General features: G+C 44.1%; 1 protein-coding gene across 1 annotated transcript in view; it reads left to right on the top strand.

The window, feature by feature from the left end:
- STX8 (syntaxin 8) overlaps positions 1 to 17,919 on the top strand; it is an 812,050-nt gene extending 794,131 nt beyond the window's left edge. Inside the window, exon 8 of the mRNA XM_069200320.1 lies at positions 16,988 to 17,919. Coding sequence (XP_069056421.1) covers positions 16,988 to 17,055 — 68 coding nt within the window. The 3' untranslated portion in view covers positions 17,056 to 17,919. The remainder of the gene's footprint in view (positions 1 to 16,987) is intronic.
- Positions 17,920 to 21,222: the final 3,303 nt, after the last annotated feature.

Raw genomic sequence — 21,222 nt, 5'->3', positions numbered from 1 at the left:
GAAATGTTGACTGAAATGAGAAGAAACCGGTTTAGAAGCGTATTTACGGTTTCTTCCTGTCCTCCCTCCTCTCTAGAGCCTCTGCACATGACATGTCACTAGATCTTATAATTTATAGAAAACTCCATAGTTCAGAATTCGCCTGAATTTTAGCTCCAAGCACTACTCTTGAAATGCATTGGCAGCACTCGTCAGGCAGTAAGCTGGCCCTAGCTCATCTCTGTCCATATTCTAAAACTCGTCACGTGAAGGACCTGCATTAGATTATTTGCCATTAAGGGAGCAAACTTCGTATGTACCAGCTACTTCATCCTGTTCAAGCAGAAGATGTCTTTCAGCAAAACATTTATTGAGTGAACCAGTCTTCCTGTGGGTGAAAATTATACAGATTTTTGTAAAACTATTTTTTAAGAAATGTTGCAAATTTGGCATAACACGTAATTTGGGAATTTTGCAAACTTTGTCTGGCAAATTTAAATGTGACCGTGAGTGACCGTGAGCCTCTAAGTGATGGGTTGTTGGTAATGTCTTTTTGCACTCATATCCTGGCTGGAAGTAGGTGTCAAAGTTGGGTAAAGGGGTGGGATGACCTTTTTTTAAACGAGAGGGTGCGCAGCATTAAAATCTTTGAAGACCACTGTTTTACGCCAAGTACCAAGAGGAACCCAGTAGGCTCTCTCCCCAGCTTGAAATAAGTCTACTTTTCACCCCTCACTTCCGTAGTAATTGTGAAGAGCGAAAGAAAACAAGCCTTGTGTCAAGAGATTCGAGCCAGCAGGGGGCGTATTTCCCATTCTTGCATCGCCACAGGACTTCTCATAGCCCCAAAGTGCGATGTGTTAAGATGCATACGGAAGACCGAAGCACTTAACACAGAGGTCGTTTAATCCCACAGAGGCAATATGTTGCTGTGCTGCTGAGTGAAAAGCAAGAGCGATTTTCCAGAACCCCTCTCCATGCCAAGTTTTAGATGAGGTGCAAGGAAGGGAAGAGAGACAAGGAGATGCCGAGGCCGCTCATTTGCAGGCAGAGGTTTCATGGCTATGACTAAGATTTCGACTATCTAGATCCGCCTACAAAATATGCTTACTCGATCCTGATGTGATCTCGATAGGGCGGTAATGTCATTAATGTAAACGAAATACGATTTGACTGGTCATCCAAGCATAGGTGTGATTCCCAAACTTAACCATGAATATCCTGAATGACTCCGATTTGGTGTAGTTTTTATTTTCTATTCTAAAACACACTGTAAGCAATTGTGCAGAAAGCAAGTAGATGCATATAGTTTTGTCGGGCTTTGCTCTGTTTGGGGGTTTTATAGAGGGCCATTAGTCACATTCTGGCCACTTCAAAATTCTAGGTAGGACTACAGCTGCTCAGCAATAGAGAGAAATCGACCAGAGGTAAGTAGAATCCAAATGGGTGTGAGGCGTGTTTCCATCTGTTACATCTTTCATTGCATTTCTTCATTCATAAGAACAGTCATTAGAATTATGCGGTTGGGAGGGTTAAAGTATACAGCAGGAATTGTGCACCTCGGAGAGGTAAATTATTCAATGTACTGCAGCAAATTTTTCAGCAGTATTATTTGATTATTTTGTCAATTTTAGGCCTTGCCTAGGAGATAGTTAAAATGTCTGTTGGCGAAAATACCTGTTAGCTATAGTGAGCTTACAGCCAACCCATTGCTTACCATTGGTTACATTTACTGTCTGTTTCATTTGGTTGAAATTAATTGGCTAGCTTGTGTGGGTTTTCCTCCCTTTTCTGGTGTTTGTCCCTCTACTGAGCTTGTATGCATTACTTGTGTCCTGCCACTACTTGCTTTTCAAGCACTACTTTTTTCTTTTGGGTTAGGAACTCCATGAGAGTGCGTGTTCTTTCCAGCTGGCTCCCTCACATACTTTTCTGCTGAGTGTTCTTTTCAGCTGTCTCCTTCGTGTACTTCTATTGCACCGCTCCATCTTGCTGTGCCCTGGAGAGGAAAACATCTGTGATAAATGCCTCTGTTCTTGTTTTGAAATACTTTTGCTTCAGGTAAACTTCCCTACGACGTCCTACCCTGCACTCGAGAATCAAACCCCGTCCACCTCTGTGGTGTGTTAGAATGGAAATGGAAAATAAGGAAATGTAACACGTTGATGCTGGTTTCAAAAACATATATAAGCCAACGTGCCTGTGCCATACAGCCGCCAAAGGTCATGTAGAGTGAAGGTGGTGCATAAGTTCCCCAGAGCCCTAAGGGAGCGAGGCTTGGACATCGGGGCCCGGGAGGTGGTATCTACCCCTTGGTCCACAGCTAAATCAAAGTCCCCACCCAGCAGGACGCACTCTTTATCAAAACTATCAATGTGCGAGTGGACATCATGGAAGAATTCAGAAGCGTCAATGTTAAGGGCATTCACATTTACAAGTAGGACCTCACAGCTATCCAAACACCCCACAACCATCACGTATCTACAATTGTTATCCACTTGGGTCAACATTAGTTTGAACAGAAGATACACCCCCCAAGAATATGAGCTGTAACTGGCAAAGTATTGATGTGTGTGCCATGCACCTGCAAAGGAGGGTGCCGCACCGGCAGTGAGATGCGCTTCCTGCAGGAAAGCGATCTGCACCAATCTTCACACCATGCCTGTGAAGATACTGTAGCACCATTTTACCTTTCCGGGGTTATTAAGTCCACGTATACTCCAAGAGAGAAATGTGAGACCCAGTGTGTTTTTCGTCACTGGAGCGCCAGCCCTAGAGAACGGAATCTGTGCAGGCATATGTATATAGGGTAGATGTGTATCGAATCTGCATTGCATAACTAAACAGCATTACAACACATAGCCCACGTAAATGAAACAACCTACCCGCCACCCACACCCGGCCCAAACATGCCAAGCAAATCCCATAATACCCTAAATCCAGGCCATTGCAATAAAATAACAATAACATGATATCAACCGTGGGAGCATGACGACGCAGCCGCAGAGCACTCCCAATTGTAAAAGGGATTGATTGTATGACATAGGGGAATACAACCCAACTTAAAGAGAGAACATGAATAATAAACAGTAGGTCAGCACACAAGCAACCCTTTTTTGTAGGTATTGCAGGAGCACCCATTCTGTCCACTTGACCGTGGTCACGATCCAGGCAACCTCACCTAATCTGGCAGAAATAGTTCCATGCTCGAAGCAGGCCCAGCATCCTGATCGGTGTGTCCCTGCAGAGAGACGCCAGGTGACCCACCCGGCTGAGGGTGATGTTTGCAGAACTTCATGGCATCACCAGGGGTGTCAAAGTATCGAGCTTTACCGTTCACCTCCACCCAGCCGGATAGATCATTCCATAGCGTATGCCTAGGGAACAGAGTGCTGCCATGACCTTGGCAAATTTCCATCTGGCTTCCTGCACCGTGGGCGTGAAACCGGGGTAGAGGGACATAACTGCTCCCTGATACTGTAAGGGACCTTTCTCCTTAGCAAGGCGTAAGGCGGTGTCTTGGTCTCTATAGTTCAATAGGCGGGCAAAAATCAAACGGGCAGGTGCCCCATGGGAGGCCTAGGGCCCAGCAGTCGATGTGCCTTCTCCTCATGAAAGTTGAGGTGAAGTCTTGGCACCGCAGTAGATCCACCAGCAGGTTCTCAACAAACAAATCTAAGCGGCCAGTGTTGGTGGACTCCGCTATTCCGGCTATGTGTAAGTTGTTACGCCGCCCCCTGGCCTCCGAATCTTCATTCTTTATCGCCACTATCTTTAACCGCCCCTCGACCTTCTCAAGGCGTTTTCTGAGCGTCGCTGTGTCATCTTTGATGGTGGAGATTCGACCCTCCACTCCCTCCAGACGCGAATGGTACTTGTCCAATCTGCTACTCATGTTGTCTAGTCTGGAGGTCAGCCAGCAAGAAAGTTGGTATTTGTGGGACCTCACTGCAGGCTGATGTGTGACTACACCGGTCACTCCATCGTGTGTCCAAAAAGAGTGGGGGGGTACAGGCCTACCCCACGCCATCCTGTGGACTCCCCCGGGGCCGTCCAGGTCCGCATCACAAAACAGCGGAACTTGCCCCCGAGTCTGTGGTCACGGAAAGGGCCGCTCCAGGCCTAACTGCTACGCGGCCGGACTGTCAATTGTCTGGGGGGGGCACTGGAGACGTTCCCCTCGGTGTTGCTCTGGGCTTGAGGGGGAGGTTACAGCTATCGGCCGATACCGGCAGAACCGCACCACCCAGTGGCCCACCCACCTCAGGCTCACCTGAGGCCCCTGTTGCCTCGGCGCCTCCAAGGAGCGCTGCCGTTCAAGCGTGGGCCACAGCAACAGCCTTGCCCGCGCGCAGCGATGTCAGCCGCCACACCCCCGTGATCACCCCCCCCCCCCCTTCTCACCGTTCCGACATGTGCGCTGGGCGGCCTCTGGGTCCCAGGTGCACTCCCCAACTCGATTCTTGGGAGCCTCCTCAGGAGCTTCAAAGCCACCCAGCCATGCTGGTCGGCGGCTCACCCACGCATCCTGGTTATGATTCTAATTAAAATGACCCGTATTCATTGTATGGACTAATGAACATGTTGAATGCAAGACTGTAGATGACCTTATGTCGCTGTAATGCTCATGTTTTTATACCCTTATTTTCAGATTCATAGTACTTGTGCAGAGCTCTTGAAGTGGGTGCTTATTTTTAATATAAAGTGCTGAGCTCGATAAAAAGAATACTAATCATGTCCAGTCTCTATCCTGATGATACTAAGGGCCAGATGTACGAAAGGATTTTACCCATTCTGTGTCTATGGGAAAAAGCTTTCGTACATATGGCCCTAAGTTCCTTCAGTACTGGTTTTAAAGTGCATTCAACTTTATCTGATATTCTGGGCCTTTATGAATGACATTAAGCTTGACATCACCATTAACCAAGCCAATGTCATACCATTTGACTCAGACTTAAACTCAGAGTTATTAAAATACCTAGGTAACAGCACACATCTTTAAAATAGTTATGAGAACTGATTTATCACATTAGTTCAGACGTGGTTTTCAGCAATTTATTTGAGAGTGTTGCAATGCATATGTTATTTTTATCTCCATAATTGTGTTAAGCCAGATGCCACCACCTTGTGACTTTTGGTCTTTGGGAGTAGTTAGGTCTTACTTACCAGACAGTTTTTAGCTGTCTCGTTGTGTAAGACCATACCAGAAAATTGCATTGTCCTTACAAGTCTGTCCATCACTTAGAACAGATTGGCTTTATTGTCACTGCAATTTCATTGCTTTATACTTGGTGGCTTGCTTTCCCATTCTTGTGCTTGTCCCTCCACTGGAGCATAGCCTCTTTACCATCCTCTTGATTGACTGACTTCTGCCCTTCCACTCCTTACATAACAAAACTACTTTGTTTTCTACAGCTCTCTGAGAATGTGCTTTTTAGCTCTCTCCTTTATCTACTGCTTCCCCTTATAAACAGTTGTCTTCCCATGTGTGCTCTGTGTTGCTCCCTCACCTCTAGATCCCTCCAAACCGATACAGTGCTTTTTCTACCCCCCTTGGCTTTTTCTTTTTTAAAATATTTTTCTTCCACAGCCACAAGCACCTTTTTGACAACCTTTTTTGAGGTCTACTCCTGGTGTGTAGGTATGTCACCTAAGAAACCAGTTGGTTTCAAGCCACATGGAGCCTGTCACAGGCAGATGTTTATGACATAGCCCCACTTGATGTGTTTGTGGTGCTTGGAGTGGGACTATGACTCCAAGGCCTGTGAAGGCTGCCATGCCATGCACCTCAAGGTGCTGAAGGAGCTCTCCCTTAAGCTCCTTGCTGCCATACATTAGTCAACTCCATGACGTTCGAGGTCCCATTCATACAGAAGGTCTCAGGACTGTTTGCGGAAATCATCCCGACGGTCGTCGTCACACTGGAAATTGTTTGGTAAGTCCCACAAACAAAAGAAGGCCAAGAAGTCAGAGAGATCATCGACTTCACCAAGTCTGTCAAAGTCTTCTGACGAGGCGCGGGACTGTCGGCATTCCAGGCCCAGCGAGTCGGCGGAACCTGAATCTGGTGCATTCTGTGCCTCCTAAATTTCCCCAGAGCCGGAGCAACCCCTGCCCAGCTGAAATAATTTTACATTTTGTGAGCCTCACATTAGAGTAGCCTGCCCCTCAGGTAGCGCCTTTGGGCCCCAGTGGTGCAGGAGGGACCGCTCTAGGATCCATTCCGGCAGGTTCGCCCTCGGCACTAGTCAGGTCCCATGGATCCCTTGCTGGATCCGGAGCGAAGCCTTTGGCGAGATTGAGACCTTCCTTGATGCCCGCTCCACTGCCAACACCCCTGCACCACCGACAACTCTTGGCAGAGCTGCTCCCATCGTTATTCCTAACTCTGACATGGAGCTGGGGGAGACAGTGCCTTATTTATTTGATAGACCTGAAGAGGGACACAAATGACTTATGGTTACTAGTTCCATGAGGAAAAGCAGAAACAGGACAACTGGTAGGAGGAGCTGGAAGAGGCCAGTGGACTAGACATCTCACCTAAAGCTAACCTGTTCTCTTCTCCTGCCATGGCTACAGAGGAGGGAGCCTCTTTTACTATAGCTGTGCATAGGGCACCTGAGATCTTGGACCTTAAGTTGCCCACAGTGGCAGTCAAGACAAATGTCTTTACAGAGGTGCTTCAACCAGTAGTCTGCTTTCCATACCCCTTTTACTATTCAATTAAGACCTTACATATGTCCTACTTGGTGCGTGGTCCAAGTTGATATGCCTTTTGATGGCTCTTGCCTCTTTGGCGAGAAGACAGACTCCGCACTAGAGTGGTTTGAGGACGGCAGAGCTACAACGAGGTCCTGGGGCTTGTCTATGGCCCCAATCCACCTTTCACCCCTTTTGTGGCTGCGGAAGGGGTCTCCAGCCATGCCCTTACTCTCCCAGCCACCATGGCCAACAGACATACCAGCCTTTACATGGCCGAGTTTGCGGGTCCCACAGACAGCGTGGGACAGGTGGCCAGTCGTTGAGTCAGTCCCCCACTCCTCTGGCAGCAGCTGCCTCAAAGCCTCTTTAGTTTGCCCTCTGACCACCATGGATGTCAGGTGGGAGACAGGATTTGCCGTCACCTGCCCCGCTGGCGGTCAGGGACATCAGGCGCTGGGTCCTCCAGATCGTTTAAAGGGGTTACACCCTCCACTTTGTGACTACCCCACCACCCAGGCAGGCCACCCACATACAATTAGCTGACGGAAGACCATCTCTCTTTTCTCCACCAAGAATTGCTGGCCGCCTTGGACACGGGAGCAGTAGAGAGGGTGCCTGCATCAGAAGCAGGTTATGGTTGTTTTTCCAGCTATTATATGGAAAAATTCAAAACACACACCCTCTGTGTACAACGTGTAGTGTCTGCCCTCTGACCTGGAGACTGGATGGTAGCGTTGGACTTGCAGGATGCATATTTCCACATCCCTTTCCTGTCTGCCCACAAATGTTACCTGCAGTTCACGGTGGGCCTGAAGCATTTTCAGTTTGCTGTGCTCCCCTTCGGCCTTACCAGTGCTCCTAGGGTGTTCACAAAAGTGATGGCGGTCGTTGTAGCTCATCTGCAGAGGTTAGGGATTCCAGTCTCCCCCTGCCTCGACAATTGACTGTTTAAGATGGGCTCGCACTAGGCACTTATCTCCCACCTTCAGACTATGCAAACCTCCTGCATTCTCTGGGGTTCACTATCTATGTGCTAAAGTCACACCTGATTCCCTCTCACATGCTCCTTATCATTAGAGCTGTTCTGGATATAGTGCAGATTCAGGCCTATCCTTCCGAGTGACGAGTCCAGGATATTCAGGCTATGATTTTGATGTTTCAGGCTCCGTCCTGGATTTTCGTGACACTGAGTCTGAGGTTGTTAGGCCTCATGGCCCCTGTATCCTGCTTATTTCTCATGCCAGATGGCATATGCAGGATCTGCAGTGTGACCTGAAGGCCCAGTGGACACAGCACCAGAGAAATCTCTGTACCATGGTCAGATCTCAGAGGGAACTGCAAAAGATCTACAGTGGTGGCTAATGAACCATGATTGGGTCAGCGGCAGAACTCTCTCTCTTACCCAAACGGAGCTGACTGTAGTGATAGGTGCATCAGCCCTGGACTGGGGTGTCGACCTGGGAAAGGTGAAGATCAGAAGCCTCTGGTCTCTGGTTGAGTTTGAGCTTCTCATCAACCTGTTGGAGCTCTGGGCGATTCGCTTGGCACTGAAAGCCTTTTTTCCTTCGATCAGAGGAAGACTGGTGCAGATATTCATGGACAACACCACTGCCATGTGGAATTGCAACAAACATGGCGGGTGGGGTCGTGGACCCTTTGTCAAGAGGCCCTGCGTCTCTGGACATGGCTCGAATGTCAGGGCACTTCCTTGGTGGCTTTCCCAACACCAGAACAGACAAACACAGCCACAGATGCCTACCAAATTGCGAATGGCATCTCCATCTGGAGGTGGTGCATGGTGTGTTTCAGTAGCCTTGGTTAGATCTGTTCTCCACTTCCGAGAACACGTAAAGTCAGCAGTTTTGCGCTCTGGATTTCCAAGGCGACTCTCACTCAGAGATATTTTTCATCTCAAGTAGCGCTCCAACTTTCTGTTCGCATTTCCGCCAATACTACTACTGCCCATAGTGCTCACGAAGATCGGGAATAACTAGGCCCAAGTCATTGTTGTGGTTTTGGATTGGGCATGGAGAATCTGGTATTGATCTATTGAGCATGACCATTGTTCCTCCAGTCAGGCTGCCTCTTCAAGGTGATCTCCTGTTGCAGCAATAGGGGAGGGCACTCCATCCGAACCTGTGCACTTTTGATCTTCATGCGTGAAGACTGAGCGGTGAGAGTTGACAGCTCTTTACCTTCCTCTCAAAGTTTGTAATGTTATTCTGGCAGCTGGACACCCTCCAGAAAGTCAGCCAGCCGTTGCGACAAGTTTGTGTTATGGTGTGCCTCCCACAGCTTGACCCCCTTCCTGCATCCCTTTCTTAAGTTCTATTGTTTGTATTATCTGAGGCCCAGCAGGGCTCTACTCTGGGCACATTTAAGGGTCAACATCACCATGCATACTTTCCTTGCTCCACTTCATCCCTCCAAAGAAGAGGAGAGACTGGATCCAGAAAGTGTTGTCGTTCAGCCTGGACTACACAAGAGAATTCCGGGTTGACGATGAACACTTGTGGGAGCAAATAAAGGGAAGGCAATAGTGAAGAGAACCATCTCATTATGGATTGTCCTGTGCAGTAAGATCTGCAATGAATTGCCAAGAAGAATGCTTCTGAGGGCTTGCAGGCTCACTTCACCAGAACCAAGACTGCAACCATTGCGTTAGCATGTGGCTTCCGAGTCCTGGGTATCTGCAAGGCAGCAACGCAAGCATCATTGCACATGTTCACCAAACACTACTGCTTGGACAGTGAGGTCCATCATGATGGGCACTTTTCCCGTTTGGCTCTGCTTGACTTTCTATTCTGATCGGTTTTGCAGTCCCACCTCCAGGGAAGTATTGCATGGGTATCTAATCTAAGGTAAGGAATTTGCGACTAGAAGTCTCTATCAGATGAGCAAGTTACTTACCTTTGTGAACGCTTTATTTGATAGGGACTCTATCTAGCTATAGGTTCCTTACCGATCCTCCCCACTCTGTGAAAGAATTATGTTGTAGGGAACACCCTTTCAAGGGCCTTAGTCTGCCACACCAGTGGTCAGTGCTCATTGTGGCCCATGCTCATGGAGTGGAAAGTTGTGAAAGAAATAGATGTCAACACTCCAAAGTGGCGCCTATATAGGTACCGGACACATCACTTCTGATGATGCCACGTGGAGCCAAACGCCATCATTTACTGGCATGCAGGGGTGCTGCTTGAAAATACTCTTGTTCCAGTCAGATTCCTGGGGATAATTCTATGGTAAGGATTCTGCAACTAGATAATCTCTACCAGTTAAAGTGTTGCCGAAGGTCAGTAAGTTACTTGTCGTGCACGTATGTATGGTGACACATACGTGCATTTGCCAAAATGCATTCACATGCTTGTGGAGTGACACAACTGCATCATTACACCATTTTAATGTTGTGATTTGCAATGCTGCGCAACATTGGCAAAAGCATTGTCAATGCCAATAGGTCACAATGGTGTGACCTCTTCGCATTACCAGTGCGTTTTTTGTTTTGCCGACAGCCTGCTCCATTGAGGCTCATGCCTTAAGTTTTGGTAAGTGGTGGAAGCAAGCTCCAGTTCTTTTTTTAGTACTCAAGACTGCCCTGTCACCTGAGAATTTTCATGTTTGTGTGTTAAAGGCTGTTCTGCTGCCAGTAGCATGCTCCACCAACAACCTACACATGCTGTCAAGTGCAGGAATTTTCCCTTATGTGATAGACGGGGGCTGTAGTTCGGCAGGAGATTGTTTTTTGGGGTTTTTTTCATCGCTTCCCCCATGATGGCTTTGGTGCAGTTTGCTCATGGACTTATGGGATTGGCTCATATTTTTCGGATGGTTAAATAAAAAGGAAATCCAAAGTTTTAATTTATATCTGTCATGTATTTCATTTTAGGCACAGCTCTGCTGCCGATTCTCTGGTCTCTTGCCACATTGCTTTTTCCTGGACGTGGGTATTTTCATTGTAGCTTTTTAGAGTTGCTCTTAAGGTGGTTCAATACGAACTCCTTTCTGACCAACCTACTTGATTTACAAAGAGAGACTGGACGCTCTGAGTCTTCCTCAGATAATGAAAATGTTTTGAGTGTACATAGGAAAACACTACGAACAGTTTCTATGGATAAAAGCAAACATTCAGTCCTAAATTTGGCATTCAGAAACACGGAATATAGCTTTGGCTTCTCTGTTGCAGCACCTGTGGAAAGGTGTATTGCTGAACAGCAAGGGAAGTCTCAGGCTCTAGCGCAGCTTTATAGATGAAAGGGTTTAGAGCGTGCACCACAAGAGGTTGATCTGGGGCAGAATAATTAATGTGTAATAGGAAGCATATGGAGATGTGTCATACTTTAAGGCAGCAGGTTCTTTGGGGCAGCACGTACTTCATATCCTTAGGTTTTCTCTCTGTGTGCTGTTAGAATCAGTGCGAGTTCCCTCAACTAGAAAGAGAAGGTTTTGGGTGAAGAGTTTCTTAATTCTTTTTTTTTCATCTTTGTCTTCAAGATAATCCAATCCATTAACCCTCTAGCCATCTTCCGATTCATTTCCCATTCCTGCTTAGGACAATTAAGACTTTGGGCCTGATTCTAACTTTGGAGGACGGTGTTAAACCGTCCCAAAAGTGGCGGATATACCACCTACCGTATTACGAGTCCATTATATCCTATGGAACTCGTAATACGGTAGGTGGTATATCCGCCACTTTTGGGACGGTTTAACACCGTCCTCCAAAGTTAGAATCAGGCCCTTTGTGTCACTGGGCCAGAAATTCATGAACAAATCAAATAAGATTAAATTAATATCACAGTTTCACACACTGGCTTTCACATAAACCCTTGAAATAAACCAATTGATGGCTGTCATCTTGTTTAAGAGAGGAAATACCCAAAACGTATCTCAATGTAGAGTGTGAAACCAAAGAGGTTATGCTAGAAGTTCCTCCATTCAACCATTTTTCCTTCTAAGAAAACTGGGTGGCAGACTTGCTCTATTTTGGTCCAGTGGATGATTGCAACAGACCCGAGTGCAGTTCAGGCCGTTGGACCAAGCATACAGAAGAGAGTTGTGCTATCTCCAGTTAAAATAGCTTCACCTTGTCCTTGTATGTAAGCAATTTGTTGATCAAGGAGTGAGATATTTGCTTGTTTTTGGTCAGAAAAGTCTGCAAAGATTTTAGTCTGTGATATATAAGAAGTTTATGCTGGTGTTCCTGTCATTTCACAATAGAAGGGATTAATTGTCTGAAGGGCTTTGTCTTTCAAGGGGATTGGGTGGTAAAGAATGCTTTCTTGTTGGTACCGGTACAGCTCCTGCGCACGCAGTTTGGATACCAATCTCTCCATTGTATGTTTTATACCTTGTGATAAACCAAAATAAATCACTTCTATCGCTCTGACAGGAAATACTGTTCTTGTGTTTTATGGTAGACCCAGTATTGGCTTTGTGTGCTTTTACAGTCAAAAGTTCAGAGATAAAGTAAATGACTCAAACTGTGTTAAAAATGAAGTTACTCTCCCTCAGATGGTAGCTTGCATTGTAGATTTACTCTCAACTTTCAGTTAGGCTATCTTTTGACCAGCATTGCTTGATACAGCAATTAAACAGCTAAAATGGTGCACCTCAGGAAGTGCCTCCATTACTCAGGATCCATCTCCTTTTTGGAAGGTGCAAAGAAGGAATTGCTATGGCGGCTGCCCCTAGTACAGAATTAGAATGGAAGATCTATTTTTTTAGATAGGCCATAGAGATCATATTCGAGTCAAACAAAACCAAGGCCAGCTTGAGAATTAGGCTTTGCAAGATGCAGAAAGTAATCAACAAAAGAAAGTCAACAGCATATAAACCTAGAGCTTCGCACAGGTTCATGTGCCTTAAAATGTTTGACAGAGACAAGTTGAAGTTTGTTATGTGTTGTTCCACAGGGACATTTTGTCCACCGACCATTATGTAAATAAGTTAGGTGATTGGGGGTTAAATGCTTTCGCAGGTTTGGTGATGGAGTTTTTATATTTTTGCCTAGGCAACAGATTAACAAATCCAGGTAGAATATCTTTTGTACAGTGCAGTTGCTGATTGGTACTCCACATTCCTTGAGACAGGAGTGAATCCCTCTGAATCAGAGATGGACAGTGTGGCTAGGTTGTGCTTTTTATCCTTTCTCCGTGGCCCATAGGACTCTGAGAGGAGGGACAGAGCTGTAGTAGAGCTAATGACTCCTTTGGGCCAGCAGAGGTTTGGTACTCTCAATTTCTAGAGATTTTCCTACAGTGATTACTATATGTTTACCATTGTTAAACCTGTTGTAACATTTAAAAACTGATCTTTCAAGGGCACCTGATGCTGCTAGTTTGGAAGACTTCAGGGTGCATTTTGGAGTCCTAAGTCTTTTGGAAGTAGCATTATCAGTTATAAGGGATTCTTAGGCTCAGTCTACTCAGTCAGAATAGAGATACATGTGACAATCATGAGTTGGCTTGTACCTGAATAGACAACTTGATCCTGTATGAACATTTCCAGTTGATATGATAAACTTTGTCATTGATCCTTTGGAAGAAGGTAAGGGGAAGTCAGTTGATATTTATACATCAACATTTATTGGTCCATGCATTGGTAGATGGAGATACTCTTGGTATGTGCTTTCTGGAGAACTGTGGGGTTGAATGAAGGTTTCTTGGAGACCTAAGTATTTACATTTGTGGGATATCTCCTTAGTTACTAACCATTTTGCCTTGAACTCACCGACTTTAACATTTATCTGATTGCTTGTAAAGTTGAGTACACTGCTGTACCATATGTCATTTCTTAAAGTTTTGAATTTGAAGGAACTTAATGGGGACACTAGATCATTTACTCTGTCTACTACTGTTTTGTACCCGTGTTTTCGACATATTGCACATTTATGTCTTGTTCAATGTCTGCAGTGTTATGACCAACAGACTGTTGCTTTTAAACCGTTTACAGCTTACAATTTATTTTAATCGTTATTGTATTACCAGTTTCAATTCCCACTTTCTCATTCAGTTCTTACATAGCAGCTTGGTACACTGAGTACAGTACTGCCTTACTTCACAGGTACATTTGGTGGTTGTTGCCGGTAATACCGGATTGGGAATGGTGGCAAATCATTGCTAATGCTTTTCAGTAGTGGATGATTGTCCTCTAGGGGTGGCAATTCGTGCAATAAACAGGTACTTATGTTGTCAGGGTGATAATAGGCTTAACAGGCGGCTCCTGCTTGTGGGGAGAAAGTAGCTTACACCTTTTAGGCAATTGCTGGATAGTTCTAATGAAACAACAACATTATAAACTTTATTTAGGGCTGTCATTTATGGAGGTGAAACACCTATGTATTGACCACCTGCTTGGGGTGTCCAAAAATAAACATTGGACAGTTAACTACCTCAATCTGAGCTTTTCAAAATTAACATAACATTGAATGCACTGGTTCCTTTATTTGTTATCCAATTCTTACATAGTGCTGCCTCTGTTGCAAGAGCTTATGCAGATGATCTGCTTCACAGAATCTTAACCCATTATCGTATTAACTGTGTAGAACATGTCCAGGACAATTTAACTTTTATGGTCATTTTGTTTATAACAAGAGACAATTGCAATCACAAATAAATTCCCTGCTGAGCTGGTATTCTAGCTGTACCACTGAAATTCCAAATAATCTATTGGGATTTTCACCATTCTTCTGGGTGAAATATGATGATTTTCTTCTTAATGCTCTTCCTCTGCCTTATCCCTCGTCCCATGTTTTATGTGGACACTTCTTTGGTTCTTACTGACCTCTGGCTCTGCTGAGTAAGAGAATTGGGAGGGGAGTGAAGACAGGAGAAGGTCAGAACAGTAAAGACAACAGAATAGCAAAAGAGGGTACAGTTAAAAAAAAAAAAAAAAGGGTGGTAGATCTAGAGACTTGAGAGAGATGAAAGGTATAGAGAAATGTAAGGCAAAAAGAGAAAGGCAGAATAGCCAAACAAAGACACAGAGAGGTGAAAAGAGGAAAGGGTAGCTAGCTAAGGAAAGAGTGGCAGAAAGGTAGGAAAGGTTTTACAATGAGCTAAAGATAGTATGAAAGAAATGAAGACGGAATGGTGTGGATGTAAAGAGAGTAGTGAGAAAGAAAGAAAGATTGGGCTAAGATAGAGTGTGAAGGGAAAAGAGATGAAGTAGAGGGATGGAGGTGAGGTATAGAAAAAAGGTGTGTGTTACAGTAGTGGAGAGAACATTGACTAGGTAGAGAGTTAAGTTGGGAAAGATAAAGACAAGGGAGGTAGAAAGATGTACAGAGCAATGTAGGGAGAAAGAAGTGAGGAAGATAAGTGAGTTGAAACAACGGATAGGCGCAGAGATGTGAGAGAAAGAAGAGGTAGTCATAGAAGCAATAGATGCAGCAGAAAATGAGTTATATAGTGAGTCAGGTGAGGTATAGGGAACGGTGACAGAAGAGATATGGAAGTGTGGAAGATAGGATGAGTTGAACTAGAACGGAGGGGCAGAAAGAGAGCAAAGATAATCATAGAAAGGGGTAGGCAAAGAGGTAGCAAGTGAGGTAGAGGGAGCGGGGAGGTTGAGGGATGGTGGTAAGATACGGTAAGAAACAAATGAGGAGGTAGCCTGATAAAATAAATAGTGAGAGAGAGTTGGGATAGGGAAAGATGACAGTTAGAGAGAGAAATGAGTTAGAGAGTAGTTAGACTGAGAGATGTGGAGATAGATGAGGCACAGAGAGAGGGAATGAGAAGGCCCGAGGAGCTTGAGAGATGTGAAGTAGAGGGAGGAGAGTTTCAAGTCAGCATTTAGGTGCAGAAAAAAGGGTGAAGTAAAAAGAGATTTGAGTTGCAGTGAGGGGATAGAGTGCTAGAGATGTAAGTAGGACCACAGAAAGTGTCGAGGTCATGAGAACAATGGGGTATAAACAGGTCTGTTGAGGAATAATTGATATAGAGAGAGTGGCAAGGTACATAGGAATGTAGAGATGGATAGAAAGAGAGGTAATGAAAGAGGGGTTTTCGGTACCAATGAGTAAGACATAGTTTTTTGATTTCACTGCCATCCACTGCCTGATAGCACAAATGTTTAGGACACCATAAAGCTGTGAAGTAGTCATACCTGGCTGCCAAATTTAAAAAATGCATTTGTGCGCATTATTAATTTCCCTGGACATCTTAGACAGTGGTCCACATATGAAGGAAAACTTTGAAGAACCTGGGGAAAGCATGGGTTAGTATACCAACACACAACAAAGTACTACATATTTGACCCTCTACACACAGAATATGTATTGTAAGCCTCCACATGTCTGAAGTAAGTGCCGTTGATCACAGTCCTATGAAGAGGAAATAGTGTGCGCTCCTTTGCAAGTTTAAGCCATCTATCCTACAGAATGTTATCTGTCATAATCTGGGTCAGGGGGATCTATGATACAAGAATTTGGAGCAAGGCTAGTAAGAATGATACAAAAATGAGAAACCCAGAAGAGTACCTAAAATGTATCCTGTTATGATGAAACCCAGTAATGTGCTGCTTGTTCTGATGAAAATGTTTTAATTCTCACCAGAGCACCAATATAGTAATGGATTGAACTGATTTTATGCGTGTAATACATTTTTCAGTTGTTCCTTTGTATGTTTTCACTTAGAAAGGTTATCAGGTCAGTGATTATGATCACATCGCCAACCACACTATTATTGATCATTATTGTCTTGGGTTTGCGTGCTTAAAATCGGCTTCATGTGAACCTGGATAATCTAACATGCAAATATAATTTTCTACCATATTCTATATTGTCCCACCAAATTTTCTATGGTCAGTTCTTTTGCAGAGCTGCCCTGTATAAATATTGTAAATAACAGTAAAAAAAACAAATTTTGGTGATCTTTTTGCATCATATTCTAGGCTGACAATAAGCATCAAACAAGTAGAAGCAGCTTTGCTCGGAATGTAAAATTATCAGACTTTAGTTCCATGTACCACACTGATCTATGATACCAGAGTTTTACTGAGACTCTATTAATTTCCGACATTATGAGAATGATCTTTGACCACAGAAGCCCCAGCATTAAAACATAGGTCAAGAGCAATCAAGTAATATCAATGAAGAATGGATTTAAACCAAAAGATTGTTAAATCAGCAGGCATTGGGGCTTCCAGAAGAATGTCTTTGACCTTGTGCCAAATATTCCCTGAATAATCAACCTGTGAACCTTTCTTTATTGTTCTTAACTAGAACGTTGTCTTTACAGAAAAACAAAACCACAAAATTACCATTGGCTAACTGAATTAACATTGTCCACTTTGCTGTTTGTTTCAGGCATGCTAGTTGTGATCGTCTTACTTCTAATTGCAATTGTGGTAGTAGCTGTCTGGCCGACATCTTAACCGGTGATGGAGAACTCTACAGAGGTCCTGTCTCACAGCCAAGGAGCACCATAATCTGTCCTAAAAGAAGACCTGTCAACATCAGACGTCTGCATTACCAGAAACTCAAACCTAGTGGCACCTGATCCTTCCAGCCTTATTACACACTTGCGGAGAACACAGAGGCTATCTGGGAAGCTTGATTGATCATCACGGAGAATAAGCCAAACACAGTTATGCACTGAAGGTGTTTTAACCATTTTCCATGGCTGATGATGGGAATTCTCCAATTCATTAAATCACTATTTTAATCACATGTTCACTTTCACCCTTCCCTGCATATTTTTGACCTGGCCTTTTGCGTCTTAGATTTATAAGTATTCTCACCTGTTTTTTAACAATTGAGTAGTTGGTATGCAGGGTTTTCTTTCTTTACTTATTGCAATTGAATCAGCTATTTGGGATTGTGAAACATCTCCTTACTTGCCATAAGATAATGCCAGTTTCCTAGTCGTGCGCATTACTTGCCACCTACTGTCAGATGGTGCTTCTCAATGCTTGTTCATAGTATGTTGTTTCCTATAAGCCTCACTGTTGCCAATGTTGCACATCCTTTCCAAGGCCCCTAGACCACATTTTTGAGGCTTTCCCACCTCACATGGGAAATCCCAATGCCATCCTGTCAGGAACTATTAGCAAGAGTTTGCATTTAGTCGTGTCACATTAACATGAAAATGTGTTGATTTATGACTGAGACAGAGCAATTTTGAAGTGTAAAAACTATGTGCAGAGCGATTGACTTTATGCTATTCAAGCGCAAATCCACACGTGGTACTGAAGCCACATTAACCATGATTAAAACAGGACATGTTACCATTGTGTAAAGCTGAGTGCTCCTTCCTTCCAAATGGCCCCTGATTAAGATTCAAACATTGCCGGACAGATTTTGAACATGAACTCTGCCATTTATTCCGTAGGGTATGTGCTCCTGCTTAGCAGAAATTAACTTGATGCATTATTGAGAGATGCCATTGTTGATCACTCCAGGCTTAACATGAACAACAAAGCTAGGAAGGTGCAGGGTAGTGAACAGAGGACTGCTGAGAAGAGTTGCCTACTTGACCTTTCGATAAAAGCTGCTTTTGACAGTATCCCCGATCCTTTCTTTCATCTCCTTATGTTTTATGTGTTTTGGAAGGGTACTTTTTAGATAGATTTCTACTCCTTCCTGAGCAGGCTGTCTCATCATGTATGTCTTCTATGATATAGGACTCTCTTTGCCAAAACTTTTCAGGTTGCTGTCATTGCTTACATCAGGCTTAATGGAACCTCTGCTCGCCTGTGTAGATTGTTATAGTAGGTTAACTGATTGTAGTTCCTGTGTGAGGAATCCTGTCCTCTTCGCCCCCACACATAAAACCCTGTCACCATTGCCTTTGCCAACTGTGTTCGATCATTGAGTCTGTAGACTGAATTGAGTTGGGAACTGAAGTACCTCTGTGAGAGGGTCCAGGTTTTCTTTTGATCATTTTAATTGAGTTTAGAGCAGCTTGTATCTTATGTGAGTGGTCTTTACTGTGAGTTTCCATTGCAGCCAGTTAAACTCTTTGGATGACCTAACAGGTGGGTGGAGGATTTAATGAATGGTCCTGGAACTGACCCAATTTGAACATTCAGTCTTGAGGTTGGATATTCAGACTTGTGCTGTCCCACGCTGAGTCTCACCAGTCTGTCTTCCCCCGTAATTTCCTGAAGGAGCCCCACTAACAGCAACATTCCATTGTTTACTCTTTTGGAGCTGACAGGTGGCCAGAACAAATTGTATTTTGAAAATGTGTGCCAAGGCTGAATCACAACTGTTCATTGTGGCAGTATTTACCCTTGACAAAGTTTTCAGAAATCATTCAAAGTGCCAACTAAAGTTTCAGGTGATACAAGGCAATAATAAATAAAAATGTATCTCTACTTGGAACTCTACGAGTTTGTCCTTATGTTTTTTATTGGTGATTTGATGCATTCTCTAAAACCTCCATACTTATTATTAGCTACTTAACTAAAAGAGGGGACAGTGACTTGTAACTGTGCCCTAATTAAGCCAAAGCCACCTCATGATCGCTCTTACAAGACTGTGACCAACATGAAAATGTCCGGCATTTCCACACCAAAGAGGGATCACAGTCTCACCCACCTGGACCACTTTCACTGGGTTCATATCTGAGAAGGAGTAACGTTGGGAATGATAGGCCCTGCGGCCCCTGCCCCACCCCCCACAAACACATTTATTAGGATAATCACACAATACACACTCAAAAGACTGTTCTTATCTTTTTCTAATGATGACTTATCTGCCATTCAACTTCTGTTCTTCGGTTTGTCTACTGACGCTGAGAATGTCAGTTGAGCCTCATTCTTGATTGTCCAAATAAACAGCGATTCCTCCCAGTGGCCACTGTGGCACGCTGCATAGAATAGTTTACTTGAAAGGTTTTGAGTGCCTCTTTAGAGGACCTCAGAGGGAGGAAAATCCCATTAACTGGAGAAAAAAAAACTCCTTGGCAATCTTATAGCTCTGAAATGAAGAATAAGATTACAAGTAAAGAATTCAGCAAAGCACCAAATTTCTCCTGACATCAGGAATGAAACAAGAGCAAAGCAAGAATCAAGGTGAAGCAATGTATATCCTGAATGTAAGATAATGCAGGAACTGACATCACAAGAAAACCTGCAAACTCCATCATAGATTGAGAATTTCAAATTATGTTCTATGGTCAGTCACCCATCTTGAGGAGGATGGGTTATAAGGCTTTGCCCATTTTCAGAAATTTGTGTCATTCGTTGGCTAATTGAAGACGTCTGAGTTTGAGACCATAGGTTCCACGCTGGAGTCTAGGACCCACTGCCATTACCTTTCATGCATGGTGCTCCAAACAACTCACCCCCTTCTGGGTGATCACAAACATGGAGATGCCGAACACGCATGTGAGGCTTCTATTCAAACCATCAGTGAATTATTAAAGGAGCAATTGAAGACAACATTGAAACATCCAAGAGTCACACATTTCCTGGACTTCATGCATAACTGCTAGAGGTTCAGATGGAAAACCATTAATAAGGATCAGGAATAAATGGTCAGATGAATGAAAAACAGAATGAATCTTCATAGTATGAGACTTCTTCAAAAGAAAAAAGACCAAAGGTTTGATTTGATGAGTTAACACACTAGTCACTAGTACTTTTTTTTTTGTTTTGTTTGGTAAGCAGCCAGTGGGTGACTGTTACTGCTGGTATAGCCAAAGTAGAAAAAGGTAATGTAATACTGGCTGGCGGCGAGTTCTTCATTGATTTGTACAGCAGCAGAAGCAGTTCTTGTACTGTGATGGTGGTCAATGCTAAAAAGCAGCTTTTCTGTACCAAAACAAATTCTTAACAGTAAAAACCGTCATGGTTTTGATCTGCTGGGGTACAAAGCGGGCTTGCACCTGAAAAGCAAGTTGTTTCATTTGAATTTACCTGCTGCCTTTGTGGTATCATGTGATCCTGGCACTTTAGAGTCTCGAAACTAATCAGCAATGTCTGAAATGTTTAGGTGTCCCACAATTCTTATGCATCACTAGTGTTTGTAGTTAGGGCCTCTATGGGATCTTTATAAGCTGAGATTTAAAATCTCCCAGTCATGCTTGAGTTTTTCTTTGCTGGAGGGTAGCTGTGGTTTTGGGGACTGCTTTGGATAGGAATCTTCAGGAGGACTAGGAAGTTCAATATGGGGCATTCAGAGTTCATGATCACTGTACATGTATCTTGTGGACTTCAACTCCAATACAGGGACAGGCCAAAGAGAGGCTTTGGTGTCTACAGATAATCATGCAGCACAGATGTTAGTGTAACAAGCTCCAGCTACGTGCCAGACAGAAGGACTGTGTTGCAGTACAGATGGCAAGAGAGAGAGGAGGGACGTATCAGCCTATCATTGTCTTCAGCATTTCGTGGCTAGTCATTGTTCCTTGGGGCACCTCGGGCTTGTCGTTTGACGTAGATCTGCTTACGTCAGGTCAAGGGTGCTTCTGTTCTACTGACAGTACTCCAGACAAGAAGTCTTGAAACTTCGACCTGTCTGTGAGGTTACCTGCACAGAGTCAAATCATCAGGAATACTCTAAAAGACAAGTGTATCTATCCAAAATATAGGTTG

The sequence above is a fragment of the Pleurodeles waltl genome, chromosome 7 (assembly GCF_031143425.1).
Source record: "Pleurodeles waltl isolate 20211129_DDA chromosome 7, aPleWal1.hap1.20221129, whole genome shotgun sequence".
Lineage (NCBI taxonomy): Eukaryota > Metazoa > Chordata > Amphibia > Caudata > Salamandridae > Pleurodeles > Pleurodeles waltl.
Note: the sequence above shows the minus strand (reverse complement) of the source record. Positions and strands in the feature narration are given on the sequence as shown.